This window comes from Aspergillus costaricaensis, assembly GCF_003184835.1.
Source record: "Aspergillus costaricaensis CBS 115574 unplaced genomic scaffold BO79scaffold_27, whole genome shotgun sequence".
Classification (NCBI taxonomy): domain Eukaryota; kingdom Fungi; phylum Ascomycota; class Eurotiomycetes; order Eurotiales; family Aspergillaceae; genus Aspergillus; species Aspergillus costaricensis.
In genome coordinates, this window is record NW_020291827.1 from 395,227 (window position 1) to 407,968 (window position 12,742).

General features: G+C 53.3%; 3 protein-coding genes across 3 annotated transcripts; all 3 read right to left on the reverse strand.

Moving 5' to 3' along the window:
• Positions 1-88: 88 nt before the first annotated feature.
• On the reverse strand, positions 89-5,639 carry BO79DRAFT_230891 (uncharacterized protein; the record flags this gene model as incomplete). Its single annotated transcript, XM_025684124.1, has 6 exons — positions 89-3,080; positions 3,137-3,194; positions 3,297-3,326; positions 3,747-4,101; positions 4,159-4,845; positions 4,908-5,639. The coding sequence occupies 6 exons, from the start codon at positions 5,637-5,639 to the stop codon at positions 89-91; spliced, it is 4,854 nt and encodes a 1,617-aa protein (XP_025537000.1).
• A 1,316-nt stretch (positions 5,640-6,955) lies between these two features.
• On the reverse strand, positions 6,956-9,363 carry BO79DRAFT_199852 (putative AMP-binding domain protein). The gene is made up of 5 exons (XM_025681448.1): positions 9,035-9,363; positions 8,743-8,938; positions 8,208-8,654; positions 7,521-8,150; positions 6,956-7,450 (listed from the first exon to the last, which is right to left on the reverse strand). The coding sequence occupies exons 1-5, from the start codon at positions 9,227-9,229 to the stop codon at positions 7,146-7,148; spliced, it is 1,773 nt and encodes a 590-aa protein (XP_025537001.1). The 5' UTR covers positions 9,230-9,363; the 3' UTR covers positions 6,956-7,145.
• A 1,205-nt stretch (positions 9,364-10,568) lies between these two features.
• On the reverse strand, positions 10,569-12,368 carry BO79DRAFT_210511 (60S ribosomal protein uL13). Its single transcript, XM_025682820.1, has 5 exons — positions 12,209-12,368; positions 11,889-12,024; positions 11,629-11,682; positions 11,281-11,539; positions 10,569-11,186 (listed from the first exon to the last, which is right to left on the reverse strand). Exons 1-5 carry the CDS (start codon positions 12,227-12,229, stop codon positions 11,048-11,050), a joined length of 609 nt encoding a protein of 202 aa, XP_025537002.1. The 5' UTR covers positions 12,230-12,368; the 3' UTR covers positions 10,569-11,047.
• Between the last annotated feature and the right edge of the window lie 374 nt (positions 12,369-12,742).

A 12,742-nucleotide genomic window follows, 5' to 3' on the forward strand; every position in this document is an offset into this window, starting at 1 on the left:
ACTAGCACACACACACACGCGCGCAGATAAAGCTAGAGGTATCCACCACTACCACCACCTAACTTCCAAACTAAGAAAATGGGATAGATCAAATACTAAACCCCTTCCACCCCTCCACCAACCCATCCGCAGCCTTACTAACCGCCACCCAATTGGGCGCAAACTGTCTGACTTCATCCAACGCGGGGATAACACCCTTTGAGTTGTTGTCACTCCAGAGACAGACTGCTTTGCCGGTTAACTTCCCTTCTCCATCATCATTATCATCATCAGTATGGGTAGTGTTTCCCGACCACGCAACATCCACGACCCACTCATTCTCCCACTCTCTACTCCATAGACGGATCTCCTTCGTGCCGTGTGGAGAAGTCGTCGGGAAGCGGGGATCCGTGGCGGAGCCGAGGACGGAGAAAGAGGAGATGGGCGAGTCGAAGAGGAGTTTGCAGGCGCGGGTGTTGCGGCCTGATAAGGTGATGCGGGCTTGCTTTGGGTGGGTATCTTCATCTTCGTCGTTGTCTTTGGTTTCGGTGGTGGTGGTGGTGTTGTGTTGCTGGGAGATGGTAAAGTCGAGCCAGTCGGTGTATGGTGTGTCTGGGACAACGCGCGGGGAGAGACCCGGCCAGGCGCATTTGGTGCCGCGGGTGGTGTGTTCGGTGCAATTGATGTTCTGGTTAGTGGTGCTGGGGAGGGTGGATGCGGCGGCGTGGACGTAGGGTTGGACGCCGGCGAGGGAGGCGGTGGTGGAGCCGGTGGTGAGGTCGATGTCTTGGATGAAGAAGAGTTTGAGGCGGTTGGTTGGGGAGAAGGGGAAGGCGACGAGGTTGTAGATTAAAGTGCCGAGGAAGACGAGGAGGAGGAAGACGGGGAGGTGGTAGGTGTGGCGGTGGATGAAGGGGAGGAGGGGCGTGAGGAGGTATGTGGTTAGGGCTGCGATGGCGACGTAGATGAATAGGGAGGAGCTGCCGTCTTGGCCGGTTTGGTGGAGGGCGCTGGTGAGGAGGAGGGCGAGGGGTCCGACCATGATGAGGACTAGCGGGGCGATGAGGAGGAATTGTAGGGTCCAGATCCAGGCTGGGAGCGAGCCGCTCCAGCGTTGCTCGTTCTCGTAGACGCCTGGGTAGTGGTGGTGCTCGTCGGTGTCGGAGCCGCGGTGGTCGCCGGAAACGCGGACGTAGTTGGCGAACGTGGTGCGCTGGCCGCCTCCGAGTAGGGAGGTCGATTCGGTGGGCTCATGTTCTTCCTCTTCTTCTTCTTCGGCGTCGTGGTCGTCTTCTTCGTGGTCTTCGCCCGACGCTGTGCCTAGTCGACTGCCGCCGTAGCTGCTGGCCCGGCGGGACATCGGCCGGTTTTGGTTCGCGAACTCGGACTTGCGCGGCAGGGAGAAGAGCTCTAGATAGGAGATCCAAGTGGCGAGGAATGTGCCGCAGAAGAAGAAGAAGACGGAGTAGCCGCCGGCCAGGCCGCGTTGGTTCTGGTAGACCGTGGAGATGACGAGGAGTACCCAGGCCAGCACGAACATCCAGGTCAGGGTGTAGATGCGGTGCAGCGCAGAGGGACGAACAGAGTTAGCCACCCGCGAGACAAACCAAGCCAAGAAGATCCAGGCAGACAGCATCATACTCCAGACGGCATACTCGCTGCTGTGGATAATCAGCGGGTTAACCTTGGTCACCAGGTACGCCAGAGCAACAGTGACAGCCGTAGGGATCGCAAAGAGGAACGGAAACCGGAAGAAACCACGTAGACCCCGTAGAGAAGTCGAGTCCAGACCATCATCCGTCTTTGCAGTCGTTCTAAACAAATACATCTTGTCCGCGCGGGTCAGCGCAATGCCCGTCACCAGCAGAGCCAGCGGCGCAACTACGAGCAGCGTCACCGACAGCGCAAACAGCGTATGCAGCTCAAACAAAACAAAAGTCGTCCCAAACAGATCAAACCACACAGCCTTGGACCCTGACCCGCTGGCAACCTTCGCATCATCCCTGGGCGCGCCATCAAACTGCGCACTCTTATCCGAGACCAACCCCTCCGTAGTCGCAACCGCCGCAGACAACATATGCCAGAGCGAGCTCTTACTCGTATGTCTCGAATCATCCTGCTCCGTATGATACCTAGCCCTCGGCTCCATAAACGCAACATCCAGTCCCCGCAGGCCCAAATCCCCCTCAAACACCACATAATCCGTCTGACTAGCAATGAGACCCGTCGCAAACCCATCCGCCGCCAACACCGACCCAAACGGATACTTCGAACTCATATACGGACGAGTGACCTCGGTATCCGAGCTGCGGAAGAGGATAGCACGACCACCAGCCCCCGCACCCTCGAGATTGAGGAACGTATGGGGAAACTTGGCGATCGGATGCTGTCCGTACACGCGCGCGCCATTCAGATAATCCTCCTCGCCGTTATTCAGCAGCACGACCAAGCCCCTCCGCGGCGCATGGCTCGGCGTCATAAAGTACTGAATCAGCTGCAAGCAAGTCACGACACCGACACCATCGTCGGTGGCGCCGTATCCCGTTGAAACGCTATCGTAGTGGGCGTTGACCAGCACGCCGCCCTTGCCGGAGGGCACACCATTGGGTTCCTCCCACCAGTTCTCAGGATCATCGTCCGTTCCGCGGATGTAGACGAGGATGTTGGTGCCCTCGAAGTAAACGGCGGTGTTGGAGCTGGACAGGGAGTTGCCGACGAAGGAGAGGTTAGACTGTGTATCGTCGAAGACGAAGACGGCGGGCTTCGGCTTCTCCTCATCGACGGAGAGGTACTGGTCGGCCGAAGGTGATGCGTCAAGAATCTCATGAATGCGTTGCAGGAGCCAGGTGTGAACTTCGTCGTTGCGACGGGAGTTGTACGGGTGGAAGCCGTCGGTTAGGACTTGGAGATCGGCCCAGGCTTGGGCGAGGTCGAGACCGTCGGGGTTGGCGGTTGGAGGCGAGGGGACGACATGATGCACGATAAGCAGTGGGATGAGGAAGGCGACATAGACGACGGTGGTGATTAGGGTGACAGGCCAGGGAGTGAAGGCCAGTGGATTGGCTCGCGATAGCCTGAGAGGAGCCATCGGAGGATTGCAGCTCTGCAGGAGTGCTGGGTTGGTGTTGGAGCAGCGATGCGGAGGAAGTGAGGAGACGCCGATTGATTGATGATCAAGTGGGCGGGAAGGCGGTGGGGAAAGTGACGTTGTACCACTAACTGTTAATTAAGTACTTCCGGTCACTGTATACACTCGGAGATAAAAAGTCACCATAAAAATAAGCCGATGCTGGGATTCAAATGCTGCTAGCTAAAACTCCGTCCATGCACATGGTCGCTCTGCCATCCTTTGCAGATAACAATAGATACTCTATCTAGTCTCTCGCTCCCTTTCTCTTTCCCCCCATATACTCACGCACACCGTGGATTGCTTCTCTACAGCACCATGCCATCGCCTGGTACATATCATTCCGGTAAAAAGAAAAATCCACAGAGATGTTCGTCCCAACCGAATGAGAAAGAGAAATAAAAGAGAAATAAACCACAGCCTCCCTCTGTCCTAGAAGGCAGCTCCCCGTGAGCCGCGGATCCGATGCAAATTTCCGAATAGCCATTGCAACAGTCAGGAGGGAAAATCAACCCCTCCCTCAGAGCAAAACGCGGATAAGTACAACACAGGCGGCGAAAAAAAAAAATAAAAGCAAGCAAGTGCAAAATGATAGGCTCCGATGTGAATAGACTCGCTGTAAGAAGGCGGGGGTATCAACCATGGGTATGTCCAATGTCAATGTAGTCGTCGTCGTGAATGGCCGTCGCGGCGGTCGCATGCATCAAGCCTGTCACTTGGTTTTCCTCGTCCTCTAGCTCTTCATCATCATCATACATCGTGGCCTCGGTCATGTCTCGCGTCGGCGGAGGAGGCGGAATGATGCGGTTCAGGAAGTCGCGCAGGCGGTTGACGCCCTCGCCGCTGAACACGCAGAACACCTCTCGTTGTTGATGCGTGAACTCCGAAGGTGCCTCGCGGCAGAAAACCGTCAGCTCTTCTCGCAGGAAGGCCTGAACGCCCGTCAGACTCAGGTGTGTCAATCGCGGACAACTATTGAGTAAAGCATGAATTCCCTGTGCGCTAGTCAGTATGCTATCAAATTCCAAGTAGAAGCTCCCTCAGAAACATACATCAATCGTTAAGCGAACGCAGTAACTCAGATGCACCCGCTCCAAGCTACTGACGCCCCCCGAGTGGTGGGCCGCCTTGGATCCTGCCAAGGCGTGAATGCTATTGTCCGTAATGTTCTGGCACTTGACCAAGCCAATTCGCCGCAGCTTGGGCAATGTGGCCAGCTGCTGCACGCTCGTGTCCGTCAAACGAATGCAGCAGGCCAGATCGATATACCGGATGCGGTTGCAGGATTTGACCAGCTGAATCACCGCGGCATCAGTGATGTTGGAGCAGTGGCCTAGATGGACGTAGTGTAGATTCTTGCCGAGCCGGCAAATGGCCCAGACCGCACGATCAGTGATGAATCGACACTTGGCCAGCACCAGATTCCGGAGCCGCGGGGCTGCAGCCACAATGCGCTCTACGGCATCGTCCCGGACGCTCTCGCATGACGTCAGGTCAAGAATGCGGAGACTGTCCATCGACAGATGCCGGGGGAGCTCCAGAAAGGCCGTGTCGTCAATTTCTGTACAATGGGCTAGTCGTAGCTCGCGCAGGTTTTGGAGCGTCGTCATGAGCGATGTCACCGACGGGTTGGTGACGAGCTTACAGTCGTGCAAGTCAATCTCCAGGATGGCCGGGCAACTTTGGGCGAACGACAAGATAGCCTTGTCAGTAACCTGTGTTACTCCGTTTAATTTTAACTGCGCTAGGTCAGTTGAGCCCCCCAAAACATGGTACAGATATACCAGCAAAAAAAGCTTACCCTTTTGATTTGTCGACAATTCCGAGACACTGTGATCAACGAGTCGTCCGTTACATTGACACATCCCGTAATGTTGAGGCCCTGCAGCCGCGCACAATTCCGAGCTATCGTATACAAAGTATGATCTGTAAGATGTTTCAGATCAGAGACATCCAGAGCCTGCAGATGCCGATTGCCCTCCACCAAGTCCGACACACCCTTGTCCGTGAGTTTCGAGCAGTTGGTCAACGTGAGACGTTCGATGCGGTTGCACTGGGCAAAGGGCACCACAGTACCATCACTGACATCGTCCGTCAGCGCGGAGAGGTTGAGTCTCCGGATCAGCTGCGAGTAGGGAAAGAAGCTGTCCGATTTTCCCACCGAGGCCGTGATGCTTTTCATGTTGTCCCAGTTGTTGCATGAGGGCCGGTGCCAGAGAATGCCCACGCAGTTCGCTGCCCATCCCCTGCATACGCGCATGCAGCTCAACATGTCGGAGGGCGAAGACAGTTTCGCGAAGATGGCGATGAGAATCTCCGGGGGTAAACGCCCGATCGGCGGCAGGTACAAGTCGGCGTCATGATGGGGATGGGCGTCACGGGTCGCGACGCCGACCGACGATTGCGAGTCATTCGCCTGGGCTGTGAAGAAGTCGGTATCCTCGTCCGCAGTGCGATCCGGAGACGTCGACGAAGTCGAGGATTCGGAGGGAGCTTCGCTCGAGAACCGAGCGGGTTGCCTTTGGCGGGGCATCGGGACCGCCGTCGGGATGGGTATCAAGTGTGCGGGAACGGAGCCCTGGTCGTGCTCAGTTGCGTCCTGGTTTCGCTCACCGTGGATATGGAAGGCTGATCGGCATGGAATGTGTCTCATCGACTGTCGTCACACACACAGAGAGAGAGCGAGTGAGATGCGCGTTGGGTCCGATGCGAGTGGATCCAACCGGGGGGGGAGGGTGTGGTCTGCAGGTGTAAGAGCGGTTGGTTCCTGAGATCGAAGCCGGGTCGTGAGGGATAGAGGGAAAGGGTCGATGTCCAATAAGACCCAAGTCAGCGGAGGAGAATCGAGTTCCACTTGAGCGGACAGCGGATCAAGGGCGCTTATAAAAGAGAACGCGCGTCGGGCGTGCCTGCAGCAGTTGCAGCTGGGAGAGGAGGCGAGCGGAAGGCAAGGAAGGGAGAGAGGAGGGGTGTGGAGGAGGCCCAGCGTCGGAAGGGCATGCGAGGGGAGCAAGAGAAGGCGCCAGTCGTGAAGAGGCAAGCTGGAGATTTAGTAGAGAGTATCGCTAGGAAAGGTAAAATATTGAGGAAAAAGGGAGAGGGTTTGTAAGGTAGTTGAGTGTTCTACCAGAGGAAGAGGGGAGAGAGGGAGAGGGAGAGGGAGGGATGCAGGCAAAGCAGGGCGGCGGGTAACTATCGCATGGGCGGGTGTGACGATATGTGAAAGGGAAAGAGAAGAGAGTGAGAGAAGAAGAAGAGAGAGGGGGAATCTTAGCCCCGGTCGGCAGCCCACCGTCACTGTGCCTGGTGAGGTAAGCCCCAGCAGCAACCAGCACTGCCCAATCTTGACATTCCCTAGTGGCGTGAAGATGATCAATTAACTGAGGGAGAATTAAGGCATTCCCTTAGACGCCCTGCCCTGTGCACAGACAATGGGTTGGGGTTATTTGATTCGAGGCCTGGATGCTGGCAAAGGGAGCATAGTATGCCTGCCTGCCTGCCTGCCCTCTCTGATGCGCCCAAAGACAGCACAACTGCTACAAAAGTACTATCGACACATTTGTTTGCTTCACTATGTGACGATATGTGTTAAGTATCCATTTGGGTAGCTTGACCCATCCATCGAGCATCACTTGCATATCCCGTTTCATTGTTGTCCGTCGCCCAAACAATGCCACTGTTGTCCAACTCTCCTCTTCAGGGCATCACCGAGACCCCGGGGATGTCTGTGCGCTCCGATCCATCTTCATCTCGCGTCTAAAAATACCTGTACTTTCTTCACGGCTCATAAAGTCCCAACTTCAGTCTCAGAAGAATCAGTAAAAAAGTCCGGATCAAAATATCCAACATGTCTATGCTATTCAAGAACAACGGAAAGTACACGGACCGTGATAGCTAGTCCCCCTCCCAGTCTATAACAACCTCACTTACATATAGCCCTATAAATAACCACCACGCAGTTTCTATTCTATATCACACCATCACACCATCCCTCCTTCCCCTCTCCTGGGCACACCCCAACCCAACCCTCAGCTTAGGTTCATCGCGGTACCCCTTTCGCCCAGTCCCGAAGAACATTCTTTCTGATTTTCCCCGTACTCGTCTTGGGCAGTTCCGCCACCACCTCCACCTCCCGCGGAAGCATGAACTTGCTGATTTGACTTTGGTTCCGGGCCCAGTCAATCACCTCTTTCCCCTCCAGGCGCCGACCTTGCTTCGTGGTTACAAACGCCTTGGGTCGCTCTCCCCAATGTGTGTCAGGCACCGCCACCACGCCCACCTCCAGAATGTCCGGGTGAGTCACCAGCATGGATTCCAGTGCGACAGACGAGATGTTTTCGCCTCCTGTACGACGTTAGCATGCACCGCCCAGACTCCTACGAAGGCTACCACAATAGTCAGGGTGTCCTCATACCGCTGATGATAATGTCTTTGGCTCGGTCCAAGATCTGGATCGCTCCATCGGGATGCCAGACAGCCAGATCGCCCGAATGAAGAACGCCACCAGCAAAGAGCTTCCGCGTCGCCTCGGCATCTTTGTAATAACCTTGAGCACAGATGTTCCCGACAAACGCAATCTCGCCTATCTCCTTGCCGTCTTGCTTGACGTCGATAATAGTGCCCTCAGGCACATCCGTCTTGATGACCCGCGTTGGCAGACTGGTCAGGAAACCATGCCCTTGCCTGGCCATCCTCCGGAACTTCTCGTCTCGGGGTAATTGATCCCATGCGGGTAGCATATAGCACCTGGTAGTAGGACCATACGTCTCCGTCATACCGTAGACGTGCACGGGACGCAGATTCAGACTGGTCATCTGCTCGAACAGATGAGGCGTAGGCGGACTACCCGCTACCTGGACGATAACCGGCGTGGACAGTGGCTCAGCATCCGGGTGATTGCAAAGCAGCGTGTTCACAGTAGGAGCCGCATTAAAATGGGTAATACCCTCATTCTTGAACAACTTCCAAATCTGCCCATAGTCCACCTTGCGCAGGCAATAGTGCGTACCGCGCGCAGCAGTAACAGCCCACGGAAACGTCCAACCTAACAAACCAAGTCAGTAACCATCCACGACATGTAATTGAGCTCGACAGCACCCACCAACAGCATGAAACATCGGCAAGATCCACAAATACCGACAACGACCATTGAACACATTCAACCCAGACTCAACCACATTCCCCAAAGCTGCCAAATAGGCACCCCGATTTGTATATTCGACACCCTTCGGCCGCGACGTCGTCCCACTCGTGTATGCCAAAGCAACAACATCATCTTCCGAACCAGCCTGAGCCTGCAGCCCCTCCCAGCCCTTATTTCCAGTAGCTATATCGTACTTGAGACCTTCCAAAACCGCCTCGTCAAAGGGACCCGACAATTGACCCTCCGCGGCATCGGTATCCGTATCAACAATAATGGGCGTCTCCGGCTTCGCCTCCCTATATACGCGCAGCAAGGGCAGGAATTCCTTATCCACAATGATCACCTCCGCTTCCGAGTGCGTAAATATATAAGCGATATCATCTTCTTTGAGTCGGTAGTTCACAGCTAGCAGAGCGTAAACCCGTCAGCATGAAACCCCACATCCCAATAAACAAAAGCAAAACACAGAATGTATAGAAAAAAATAAACTCACCAATATTCACCGCCCCCGCGGCCCCAATCCCAAAAATAGACTCCAAGAAAGCCGGGGTATTGGGACACAGAATGCCGACTCTCTTGAACCCGCGCTTCTTCAAGAAATACGCTAATCCTCTTGCCCGGTCCGCAAATTCGAGGTAGTTTCGTCGTAGTTCCTGACCATCGGATGTGATGTGGTAAATAGCTTCTGCCTACAACCACCAAAAGAAGACATCATTTAGCCACAATTTCGCTAACGTTCATCAATTGCGCCTATTCAGTTTGGAAAACAATGTAGATGAACTCACGTCCGGTTCAATCGCCGCCGACCTCTGCAAGAAATACGCGGGCGAAAGTGTGTGGAAGTTGACTTTGTTGTTATTGTTATTCTGTACCTGGTCTGTAGAAGGGCCTTGGGTATCGGATGTAGATGGTGCGGAAGAAGAAGAAGAAGGAATAAGATGGCCTAAGAGGCCGGATAATCTATCTTTGGCGGAAGACATGGTTGAATTGATTCAAGGGGGGAGGGCCAGTCCTACTACTAAGTAATGTTTGGAGATTTGTGGAATTACTGGCCAATAGAGAGGAAGAAAGAGAAGTATATCAAGTGTGTGTGTGTGTGTGTGTGTGTGACGAGAAGAGGGATGTGATGAGAAGAGAAGGAGGAGGAGGAAGAAGAAAAGGGAGGGGACATTTGATTTTTAGTGAGGGATACCTCCGGACCGAGGGTAATAAGACTAATTACTACTGGGTAAGTAAGTAGTACTACAATAGACAGTAGTAGGAATAGTAGCCAAGGCAAAAAGAGAGGAACAAGATGCGGGGGAAGCAGATCATCAATCACCGTCGGTAAGCGGAGACGGAGAAGGGAAAAGCGGACGGGGACCAATTCTTGGGCTGGGCTGGGGCTGGAACTAGTCTAGTGCCGGGAGGACCATCTATACCTAACTAATGAAGGTCTGTTCAGCAATACTTCTTGTATGATGAAGAGTTTGAATATCTTACAGAAGTATCATTTTTACTATTGTTCACAGGCAAAAATCAATTGCTTTATTTACTCAATACCACAATCATACCATCATTACCTCACTAGACCCATTGACAGACAGACAGATACATTAATAAACTGTAGAACTAAACTCACCGGATCCGGATCCGTTTCCACCCACAGTTGCTGTCTGTAGTAGTGCCTGTCTGTACCCACTTAGTTTGAACAATCTCCGGACCGAATTCAATCTATGGTCAGTTGGTCACACTCTTCACATGCCCGTGCTTTGAAACCCTCTTTACAACAGAGGTATACTGAAGACAAACGAAGCTACGTAGTGTGCAGAACACATACAGGGATTATGCTTAGCACAGACCGACTGAAGAAATTTCTTCAAGTCAGGCAATGACCAGCCTGTCATATCACAAGCAGCGCTAATGGTCGCTAATGATCAATTGGACGAGACCGGTGTTTGAGAGTCTGCAACTATGTTAGTGCGGAATGGCTGATGAGGATTAGTTAATATAGTTGGATATGAGGTGACAAGGAATCAGACAGATGGTCACTCAATACGCCAGGCGATATTAACAGAGTCGGGACCACTATTCTGAAAGAGAGGTGGATCCCAGTGATTCTATCCGCTGCCCAGGCGGTGTTCTACTATCTACTATCTGTATCGGTTATCGTAGGTGTGGATATCGGACTCCAATGGGCAAATTGGGGGTTTACTGGGTCACTGATACGGCTCCTAGTGACGTCCTACGCATCATCTGGACTGGCAGTCGGTGGCGCTCAGGGCATCATTCTACACAGGAACAAAATAGGGGCAGCATCGCGTGGGCACGGCATGGTAGGTGATGGAACATGGAGCCTCGTCCGGCATCCTGGGTAGTCGCATATCGCAATTCAAGTACAAGATAGGCAGTACTCTCGCTCTCTCTCCGTCCGGGGGGCGGGCTAGAAATACACATAATTGCAAGGGGCCAGTAGTAAGTAGTAGTAGCGGTGGTAAATGGTGCATCGGATTCGTCACAGCAAAGTCATTTGAACTCTTGAAAAGAAATTCTTGGATTAAACCGCCACGGCGCGAAATAACGGGTCAGCTATTTTGAACAACCTTTCATCCCAAGTGACTCCTGTATTTTTTATGTAGAAAGAATCGATCTCTCCAGCCTCCATGTGCGTCACAACATAAGAATTGTGGTATTTCATGAAAAGGTAGGGACAGTGAGAAAAAGGTCGATCGGTTTGCTGTCCATCTTCGCAGAGAACCGTTTCGCGATCCCATCCCATCCCATCACAAACACAAGCAACCAGCCGCGCAACTAGGTATCTAGTATCCGAGGGAAGCGAGCTGGCTCTTGGTCTGCTCGTTAACACCCGCCGACTTCTGGGCGTGGACGAGTTGGCGGCGAGCGGCCTTCTTGCGCTCGTAGTATGCACTGCTCTTAACCTTTCTGCGCTCCTCAAGTCTGTAAAAGTAGAAAAAACGAATCCGTTAGCTTTCTGCACCCAATAATTCCAATATCTCCCCATATCATCCTCTCCAATGCAGTATAAACGTACCTGGCAACAACGTCCTGGTACTTCCAGCCAACCTCGTGGCTGAGACGACCAACGGTGCAGTACTTGCGGCCGGGGCGCAGGCGGAGAACACGCAGAGCCTGGGGAACGACAACGCGCTTCTTCTTGTCGTAGGGGGGAGGAACACCCTCGAAAACCTTCAGGCGCTCCATAGCGGCGGCACCACGGGCGGTCTTGTGGGGGATCATGCCGCGGACAGCCTTGTAGAAGATGCGGGAGGGGGCACGGAAGTGGAAGGGACCTGTAGCGATTCAGCACTGAGTCCCCAAAAACAATCAAGCATCGTCTTTCCCCCATAGTAAATTGGGGAAAATCATCGGGTAGTCTCACCTCCGCGGGTGGGGTTGAAACGAGTCATCTTGCGAAGGTAGGCGTGGTACTTGACTATATCGCGAAATCCAGGTCAGCCCGTTTGTCCACCAGCACAAACATGTTGCTTGTTCCTCCACTAATCTTCCATGCAATTGTCGATGTCCTCCTCAATATGCCGCGAATTGTCGCACAATTCCCCATTCTTCTTCCCAATCATCCCAAAGAAAAATCCATATTGCAAAATGAAATCGAAAGAAACCGGGTCGGATAGAACATACGCTTCGCGCGGAAGAACTCGCCGGAGATGTTGAGGGCTTCACATCTCACGACGACGATCTTCTGACCGTTGAGCAGCTGCTTAGCAACAGTGCTGGCCAGGCGACCCAAGAGGTGTCCCTTGCCGTCAATGACGACCTGCGAAAAACCCAAGAACTCAAGTCAGCGACAAATTGTACTTTTGTGTATATGTGTGAATTCCCCAACTCCAGAGCCCTGTGACGCCCTCTTCCTCTTGACATGTCTTTGTGTGTGTATATTCAATTTCAAGGAGATTGTATGTATATGTGGATGATAGGTTTCGGGATGGGGCGGTACGCACGACTGGCTCGATGGCGGACATCCTGCTCTCTGTCACCGGTTCAAAAAGGATATATCCAGCGAAAGGAAGAGCGCTGCTCTAGGATACTCCCTTGGGATGTATGTTGTCGGCGGTTGTTGTCGTTGGTGGGCTAGGTTCAACGCACACAACGATGTCGGATGAGTTCGCTGGTCGTCGCTAAGCGAGCGGCGCTACTTCCTCTTTGTGCGGGAAGAGCCCCGTTCGAGGGCCACAGCCCTAACGCCCGTGGCTTGTAGGTCACGTGAACCGTTCCGGATCGTCAAAGGGCCCTTTGATTTTCCTTATCTATTATGGTTGTTATTATGCGAGTCCTAATGTCCATGTGGTTTTGGGTTTGGCCATGGAGGTCTGATAGGTTGGCTCAGTCTTATATCTACTTATTTTGGGAGTGGGTGTGACTTTTTCACCCCTTGGATGGTAGACTTCATTGTGACTATGCGTGCCGTCATGTTCCATCGACACCAATGCTAAGTCCACCCCGCAAATACTGTATCGCGACACTAGATAGAGACC